Below are 9599 nucleotides of genomic sequence, written 5' to 3'. Positions count from 1 at the left end.
AACACTAATTATTTGATCGTATGCAAATTTCTGCTCATCAGTTAGCTTTTCTAAATACCCACCTAGTTCACTCGCCAGAGCATTAACATCAAAGTTCAATTCTTCCATTATAATTCGGTCTTCTAAGTTGGAACCAAATTTTTTGGAGGATATGGCATTCCACAATATTCTTTCAATGACTTGCCATTTGACGGGAGCAAATCTTCAATTTTTCAAGTGCAATATCTTTTATTTGGACTTCTGACATCATCAAATATGTATTTTTTTCAATTTAAAATAACATAATTATTTGAAAAATTATTAAATAAGTCTCTGGCAAAAAAAGTTTGAGATACATTGTTGAATGATAAATAACACTTCTTGATTTTGGTTTAAAAAATACTTAATTAGTAACATGTCCTTTTAAAAATTATTGTTGTGATTAACATGGATATCAAAATTATTATAATATAAAAAAAAGCACAGACAACTGATGCAAATGTAAGTACTGAAAGTAAGTAGATTTAGTTACGGTTTTTTAGATGAAGTAGATACAGTTTACGGCAATGAATCAAAATATGTATTAAGAGGAGAAAGTAAAGCAAGTATGAAACTAATATATATATATATATATATATATATATATATATATATATATATATATTTATTGAGTAATAGTTTTGAATATAATTTGTTTTGTTATATTTTCTAAATATTATCATATAAAGAGAAAAAGTTAAAGTGAACACCAATAAACAATTTTACCATATGTATGATAATTTTACTCCCAAGAAAGGTATTTTGTTAAAGAAAATCACTCTTAAAATTCCTTATCCAATGTTTTTGTTATAATTATAGGCTAAATTGAATTCTACCATGGAAAAATTTTTTATAATAGACTATATATAGTTATCTTCCATTTGCAGTAATCTTCTTTGTTCATATAATACGTCATCAGAGAGAAAGTTCCAAGTCTTTTGCCAAACAAAATCTTGTCTACTCATGTTATTTGATAATAAAACAACAAAAAGTCTCCTTGGAAAAGTTGCTGAGTGCCATGTTCCTGCTTTAGAGATTGCATCAATGAATTCTCTATCATTCTGCAACAGTCCTAGTGCTTAGCATGCATCTTTGAAGGAGTCATAAACCACACCATCAACTGTTCTTAGATCACTGAAACTCGTGCATCCCTTTTTAATATTCAAAAGTAGCCTTAGATAGTAATCTTCTTTATTCATTGGTGGTATATGAGATATCCTTCCTATGGCATAGCCTTGCTTTCTATGAGTCCACATATGATGCTCTCCATTCCAAACAAATTTTGTTGGAAACTCAGAATAAGTTAGATTTCTTGCATCATTATGGGCTTCATTTGCTTTGAACCATCCAATTAACATAGATTTCTTGAAAAAAGAAGTCTCAACAACCGACTGAATTATATCAGTATCTTTGTAGACAATTGGCAGATAGAATGACAATCTTATTACTACTGGTTCCTTCATTTGAATAGGATAACCAAACAGTCTCCATGCAGCTTCACATGCTGATATATATCTACAATCATAATAATTACATATTTCATCTACCTGAGATCCATTGTTTTGATAAAATGCAGTTGTCACCCTGTCATTACCCTTGTGAAGATACTTGAACATATATTTGATTGCCGAAGTTTGGCAAGTATGCTCAACATTGATGTGACATCCAAAATTTAGAAGAAGACCGGCATTGTATGGAACTATGAAGGAGTTGTCAACCTCAACAGTTTTTTTTGATACAGTTCGCCCATCATCTCTTCTTTGATATCTTGGAAAGCCTGCTTCGTCAATAATTGTCCTATCTCTGAATGCCTTGGGAAAAAACTTTGAGCATTTACCATTGATCATGCATTGGCTCTTACTATTTAAATGACCGCATGGACCATGAACCATATATTTTTCAACAGCAGCATACAATTTTGGATTTCCCCTCTTATCTAGAATCTCTGTCTTAATAACCTTGTCTATGTCATCAACAGTTCGTGGCTTTGATTTCAGATGCATGAATAAAAGAAGATGGGCGTGAGGTAAACCTCTCTTCTGAAAGTCTATGGTTAGACAATCTGCAAATTTAAAGATATGATATTATTAATAATTTGGACAAAGTAAATAAAGATTTATGTGAAAATCTAAAGCATATAAAACTAAGTACATTGCAAATAAGTTAGATAGTGTGATTTAAAAAACAGTTGATTCTAAACTAAACTATATAAACCTAAGCGTGTAGTGCGAATAAGCATGATAAAGTAAATATAAAAAAATTATGCTAAAATAAAATCATATAAAACTATATAACTGTACCATACAATAAGCTTGAAGTAATACAAACTATATAAGTGTAATGTAATAACCTCAAGATATTACACTATCGAATGAGCGTACTATGTAAGTGTTCTATACATAATCGTTTCTTAATATCGATAGTGTACTATATAATGAGTGTACTATAGATAATATAAATAGAGTAAATAAAAACTCGTAGGAAGATTAGTTGTACTTACATCCAATAATCTTTCCAAAGAATGTTCCTTTCTTCAATGCCTTAATTAATTTATCAACCTTCAACTTGAATATTCTACATTAGATGTCTGGCCTATATCCTCTACATGGAGTCCTTGGAGTGTTACCTCTCTCTTTATCTCATTCCATTTTGGATTACATGTCATAGTGATAAAGTAACTTGGATATCCAGCATATTTACATATTGCAAAAGCATCTTTGTAATTGTTGAACATGTACCTTGGACTACCGGTAAAGCTCTTTAGGAGAATAATTCTTTGTCCAGTGTTAATGGCATTAGTTTCACCACAAACCATACACTCATGCAATTGCTTGAACTTGCCTAGCCTCAAGTTTGGTTGTTTCAATCGTAAGTATAAAAGCCGTTCTGACTCAACCATAGTGTAGGCATCTACTGTGAATTGTTGCAGTAATCTTCTTGATCGCAAAAGGATTTGAGACTCGTTAGTCCTTCTTTGAAGTCTGTATGCAAAGAAGTCTCTCATGCTTATTGTTGGTCTTTTCTCAATTTTTTTGACAATTTGGTCGAGAAGAAGTAGCTATATGTAATCTGTAACCATCCTCACCGTATGGAAACAACAAAGGATATTGAAGAGCAAGATACATTGGATGCACTATTTCTATCCTCTGCAACATTCTTGATTTTGTCTCAATTATTATATCCCTATTAATCCCGTTCTCGTCAATATCTCCAACTATCAGTGCAGCAACTTCAGATGCCGTTAGCAGATTATATGTCCTTACATCAATATTTCTTTTGGTTATTAACCGTAACTTAACATCAACGGAGTCATCAACTTGATATCTATCTCGTGCTGAACGAAATGTCTTTGCTAGGACATTATTTTCATCCATCATAACTTTTAAGGACGAAACAATTTCAGTTTCCATCAATTTTGCACTGATGTTTGACCTGTTAATAAATAAACGATATATAAGAACGTCAATTCATTTATTAAGCATCGAGAAAATCGCATGAGAATTTAACTCCTAATAATATATTACAATAATTGGTGTTTTTGAGATTTAATTTATATTAAATTTAGAATTGACTTTTAGTGTAATTAAATAAAAAAACAAAGATAGTTATAGAAAGAAATTAATTATGTCAATTAAATTTAAAAAGTGATTTACACTTTTTTTATAAATATAATATTATTAATCATATATTTTTATTTATTATTTATAATATTTTTGCTACCTAACATTACTTAATTCTTTTAAGTATAAAGTCTTGTAATAATTAAAGTTTTTTTGAATATAGTAATTTAACACATCATGTCCTCCCTCGAAAGACATTTAACTTATTTAATAAATAGCATAAGATTAAGAACTAAGAAGAGCGAAATAGGGAAGTGCGTTATTCACAGCTATACATGTTAAGTAAACAACTCTGATTCAACCTTTGAACCCGTTACCCGTTAATGCAACTTGAATAGTGCAATACGCGTAAACAAATTTATTATAAAATTGAATTTATTAATTAGGGATGAGTGGATGCTAAGAAGAAGAAGAAAGATATATATATACCATGAAAAGAATCATGTGAGGCAAAAGAGGAAAGAAAAATGATAAAACTGAGTTCTTGATCGAGATTTTGGGAGAAGAATTGGGGAGGAAAAGAGAGAGAGAGAGAGAGAGAGAGAATAGTTTCTGTATATTGATTCAGAAAGAAATATGGAGTAAAATAAGTTACAGATTGCCTACTATTTATATTACTAACTTATCCCTAATTCCTAATTTAATTTAAAGCAATTAACTAATTAAGATAATGATACCTGACTCAGCAACACTAATTTCTAACAGAATTTGTTATACAAATTTTGTTATACAATCAATTTCAACTTGCTATCATAACTGAATGCATTTTCATCTCCATCATCCTCCCTCAAGTTGGAAGTACTTGAAACCTGTCTAGAGCTGAAAACATTATCATCTTCATCATCCTCCCTTAAACTTATGGTTACATTTAAAATCTGTTCAGATCCTCCCTCAAGTGGGGTATGCAAATCCAGCATGCCCAACTTGGAAGTAAGCGCCTGAAAAGGACCGGGTGCCAAAGCTTTGGTGAGAAGATCAGCTGTTTGATTAGCTGAGTTAATGGGCAGCAACTTCAATATGCCAGCTTGCGCCTTTTCTCTTACAATATGACAATCCACTTCAATATGTTTGGTGCGCTCATGAAACACTGGATTGGCAGCAATGTACATGGCTGATTGATTATCACAATAGAGATTAATAGGTTACGGATGAGGAAGCTGGTAATCATGCAGCAAATACAATAACCATTGACCCTCTTTTGTTGCCTGAGCCATGGCTCGATACTCTGCTTCCGAAGAAGAACAAGCCACAGTCGTTTGCTTCTTACTCTTCCAAGAAATGAGAGAAGATCCCAAGAAAAAACAATAACCTGTCACGGATTTCCTAGAATCAGCACAGGTTGCCCAATCCGAATCAACAAAACCAGAGAGGCAAAGAGCATTTTGGCATGAGAAGAACAACCCTTTCGCAGGAGCTTGCTTGATGTAACGAAGGATATGTAGAGCAGCCTTGTAGTGTTCATCAGTAGCACAATCAAGAAATTGGCTAAGCTTTCCCACAGCAAATGCAATATCTGGCCGTGTATTAGTCAAATATAGTAACCTTCCAAGTAACCTCCGAAAACATGTTAGGTCCTCAAGTTTCGTACCATTCTCTTTAGAAATTTTACCATTATAAAGCATAGGAACACTGGCTGGTTTCGCCTCTAACATCCCATACTCCTCAAGTAAGTCAAGGGTGTACTTACGTTGATATAAGGCAATGCCCCGGGAGCTACGTGCCACTTCCATACCAAGAAAAAAATTTAGCTTTCCCAAATCTTTGATGCTAAACTCAGCATCCAATGCTTTCTTGATAGCCTCAATTTCAACCAGATTGTCTCCAGATAAAACTAAATCATCCACATATACAAGAATTACAGCCAGGCCATTATTTGTGTGTTTGGTGAAGAAAGAATGATCATGGCTTGATTTGATGAAGCCATGCTACTGAAGAAAGCCACTGAGACGCAAATTCCACTGCCGACTAGCCTGTTTGAGACCATACAAAGACTTGTCAAGCCGACAAACTGCACTATTGGGAACAACAAGGCCTTGTGGAGGAAGCATGTATACTTCTTCTTGTAACTCACCATGCAAAAAGGCGGTATTCACATCCAGCTGGTATAATTCCCATCCTTTTGCTGCTGCCAAAGTGAGTAAAAGTCTCAATGTATTGAGCTTTACAACCGGACTAAATGTATCAAAGTAATCATAGCCAGCTTGTTGACTAAAACCTCGAGCCACAAGTCGAGCTTTATGCCTTTCAACACTTCCATCGGGATTGAACTTAACCTTGAAGACCCACTTGCAACCAATGGCACGCTTTCCCGGAGGCAAAGAAGTAATTGTCCAAGTTTTGTTCTTCTCAAGAGCGAGTAACTCCGCACTAATTGCATTTCTCCAACACTCGTGTACAACAGCTTGTTCATAAGTCTTCGGCTCAACTGTAGTAGTTATAGCAAGGGAAAAGGCTCTATGGATGGGAGAGAGTCGTCCATAATCCACCATTCGAGATAGTCCATATTTCCTTGAACATGATTGGACATTAGAGCAACCTGTGTCAACTAACATGCAATGATAGTCTTGTAGGTAATTAGGTGGCTTTCTAATGTCCAATCATGTTCAAGGAAATATGGACTATCTCGAATGGTGGATTATGGACTATCTAATACGGGTGGATCTTCTAGGCTGAATATGATGGGATGAATTAGGTTGAGATGCATGAGGATGTGAAATTGGTGTACTATGAGATGCATTTGTGGGCTCATGATGTATATGTTGAGACCTCAAGTCATGCAATTGTGGCGGACAAGATGTATAGGAATGTAATGGGGATGAAGGATATTGCAAATTCAATGAATTATCAACAAAAGAATCAATGTCATCAAAATGATAAGTAACGTTATGCTTGGGAGCAAAATCAGCTTGACTTTCTTGAGGAATTGTCTGAGTGGATTTATATGGAAAACAATGCTCATAAAATTCTACATTTCTAGACAAATATGTTTCCCTAGTGTGAAGATCAAATAGAACATACCCTTTAGTGCCGGTTTGATAACCAAGAAATACACTTTTTCGTGCCCTTGAGTCAAATTTTTTTCTTCCTTGTGAAATAGTGGATGCATAAGCCAAGCAACCAAAAATTTTAATATGATTTATGTCAGCATTTTTGTTAAATAAAACTGCAAAGGGGGTTTGATTTTTCAAAACTGGACTTGGTAATCTATTTATTAAATGTACAGCTTGACCAATAGCATAATTCCAAAAATACTTTAGTAAACCAGATTGAAAAAACAATGCCCTTGCAACATTTAGTATGTGTTGATGTTTTCGCTCAACAATACCATTTTGTTGGGGCGTTTCAACACAAGAAGTTTGATGAATGATGCCATGTAAATTGTAAAAAGAAGTGATTTTAAATTCAGGACCATTATCCGAGCGAATGGTCTTAACCTGGGTTTGAAACTGAGTTTTAACATAGGTTATAAAATTTTGTATCAAAGTGCTTGCCTCTGACTTTAACTTCATGAAATAAACCCAAACAAATCTTGTTTTATCATCCACAATTGTTAAAAAATATTTAAAACCTTGTAAAGAAACTGATGCTATAGGACCCCAAATATCCATATGCAAAAGATCAAAACTATTTTGGCTTCTTGATTCACTAAGAGGAAATGACAAACGCTTTTGCTTTGCAAAATGACAAGAGTCACAAGGTATATCATATTCAATTTTATTGCATTGTATAAAAGGATAAATTTGTTTTATTATTTCTAATTTGCTTTGTGGTACATGGCCTAGCCTATAATGCCACAAATCATTATTTGAAAAATTTGAAAAACATTGATTTTGTGCAATTGTATCTGCAATCCTAGTATTCAAGCTAAGCGATATACTTTTGCTGCAATGTTCTGAATTTGCTGTATGCAATGGATGTCCTAAATGCTTCGTATCTGCTGTCTCTAATGTTGGAATGCCTAATTGAGATGGTGAATGCATCATGTACAGCCCTCTTTTTGCTCTAGCTGTGCCAATCATCTTCAAGGAATTCTGGCTCTGTATCTCACAATATTGGTCAGTAAAAACACATTGACAATGCAAGTTTTTTGTAATTTTAGATATGGAAATTAAATTAAAGTTGAAACTTGGTATATACAGCACATCATTGAGATAAAATGTGTTTGAAAATACCACAATTCCACTTATTCGTGCTGTTGTTTGTGTCCCATTTGGTAACTTGACCAGAATTGGCCTAATATGCCTAAAAGTAGTAAAAAAATGCATTGAGTGTGACACATGATCTGTGGCACCTGTGTCTAGCACCCAAGAGTTTGAAAAAAAAGTTTTTACTGACAATAAATGTGCAATATGGGAGCTCATGCAAAGTGTATAAGTCTCTAAGATTATACCTCTCTTTTCTGCATTGGTGTGGTAGGTTTCTCTCATATTTGCTCCTTGACAAGGCTGTGTACACTCCTGTTGAAGAAAGGTAAGCAGTGCGTTTCTCAAATTCTGATTAGACAAAGATTGAACATCACTCTCCTTCTCTTGTTTCTCTGTACAACCACTATTTCCTTCAATTTCAGTGGCTATCTGATTTGTCACAGCTGCATTATTCACTTCCCATGATAATTGTTGCCTTTGGAGATGGGGTGGATACCCATGTTTGTGGTAACAAGTATCCACAAAGTGCCCTACCTTATGACAATATGAACATGTCTTAGATGAGCTCCTTCCACCACCTCTTCCAGTTCTCCCTGCTCGTCCCCCTCGTCCTCTTCCTCTAGGGACATAGTTGTTAAAATTGTGCACTGAATTGGCCACTGCAGTAAAATTTCTAACCTCCTGATATGGACCATGAAGCTGCCTCTCTTGTTGAGTAAGCAAAGAGAACACTTCATTGATAGTAGGAATAGGTCTCATAAGCATTATTTGGGATCTCACAGTCCCATATTGCTCATTCAAGCCTCTCAAGAACCTTACCGCATAATTCTCTCTTCTGTAATTCCTCATTGTTTGAAGACCACAATCACACTCTTCATTGCAATCCTTGCATTTAGGAACTGGCTGGAAGCCTTCAATTTCTTCCCAAACTGCCTTTATTTTCGTGTAGTATCCTGTGATGGTTAGATCTCCCTGTTTCATTGTGTGTAATTCTTCTTCTAACTCAGCAATCTTAAACAAATCTCCATGATAATACCTGTGCTTTAAATCAACCCACAGATCTACAGCAATATCATTCCAAGCTACACTCTGCGCAATTTCAGTACTCAATGACAAATTAATTCAGGCTACAACATATGTGTTGCATTTATCCCAAGCTATAAAAGTTGGATCATCCTTATTCGGTTTTTGTATAGTTCCATCAATGAATCCTAGTTTGTTCTTTGATTTCAAAGCTAACCTCATAACTCTAGACCAGGAATTATAGTTCTGAGTGTTCAAGGTAACAGTAACAATAGAGATTCCCGGATTCTCACCTGGATGCAAGTAATAAACACTTGATGGATCTGATAAGAAATTGGCACTTGATTTTGCGCTTGATAATTGCATATTTGAGAGTTTGCTCAAAACCCTTGCTAAGCTTTGAAGTTCCGTTGGAGAAAATTCTGAATCTGGAGTTTGATTCACCTCAGGGTTTGAACTGGAGTTGTTTGCCATTGTGACTAAATCACAGCTCCAATTGCATCACCGACACCCTTTCTTCAATCTCGATCTTCCACGCTCACCGCACCATGATAAAACTGAGTTCTTGATCGAGATTTTGGGAGAAGAATTGGGGAGGAAAAGAGAGAGAGAGAGAGAGAATAGTTTCTGTATATTGATTCAGAAAGAAATATTGAGTAAAATAAGTTACAGATTGCCTACTATTTATATTACTAACTTATCCCTAATTCCTAATTTAATTTAAAGCAATTAACTAATTAAGATAATGATACCTGACTCAGCAACACTAATTTCTAACAGAATTTGTTATACA

The 9599-nt window shown here is 34.4% G+C and overlaps 1 protein-coding gene across 1 annotated transcript; it reads right to left on the bottom strand.

The window, feature by feature from the left end:
- Positions 1–4780: 4780 nt before the first annotated feature.
- Positions 4781–9280, bottom strand: LOC140175937 (uncharacterized). The gene is made up of 6 exons (XM_072205701.1): positions 8915–9280; positions 7974–8872; positions 7811–7880; positions 7516–7675; positions 5581–6174; positions 4781–5469 (listed from the first exon to the last, which is right to left on the bottom strand). Exons 1-6 carry the CDS (start codon positions 9278–9280, stop codon positions 4781–4783), a joined length of 2778 nt encoding a protein of 925 aa, XP_072061802.1.
- Between the last annotated feature and the right edge of the window lie 319 nt (positions 9281–9599).

The sequence above is a fragment of the Arachis hypogaea genome, chromosome 10, assembly GCF_003086295.3.
Source record: "Arachis hypogaea cultivar Tifrunner chromosome 10, arahy.Tifrunner.gnm2.J5K5, whole genome shotgun sequence".
In the NCBI taxonomy this organism is placed as follows: Eukaryota; Viridiplantae; Streptophyta; class Magnoliopsida; order Fabales; family Fabaceae; genus Arachis; species Arachis hypogaea.
Note: the sequence above shows the minus strand (reverse complement) of the source record. Positions and strands in the feature narration are given on the sequence as shown.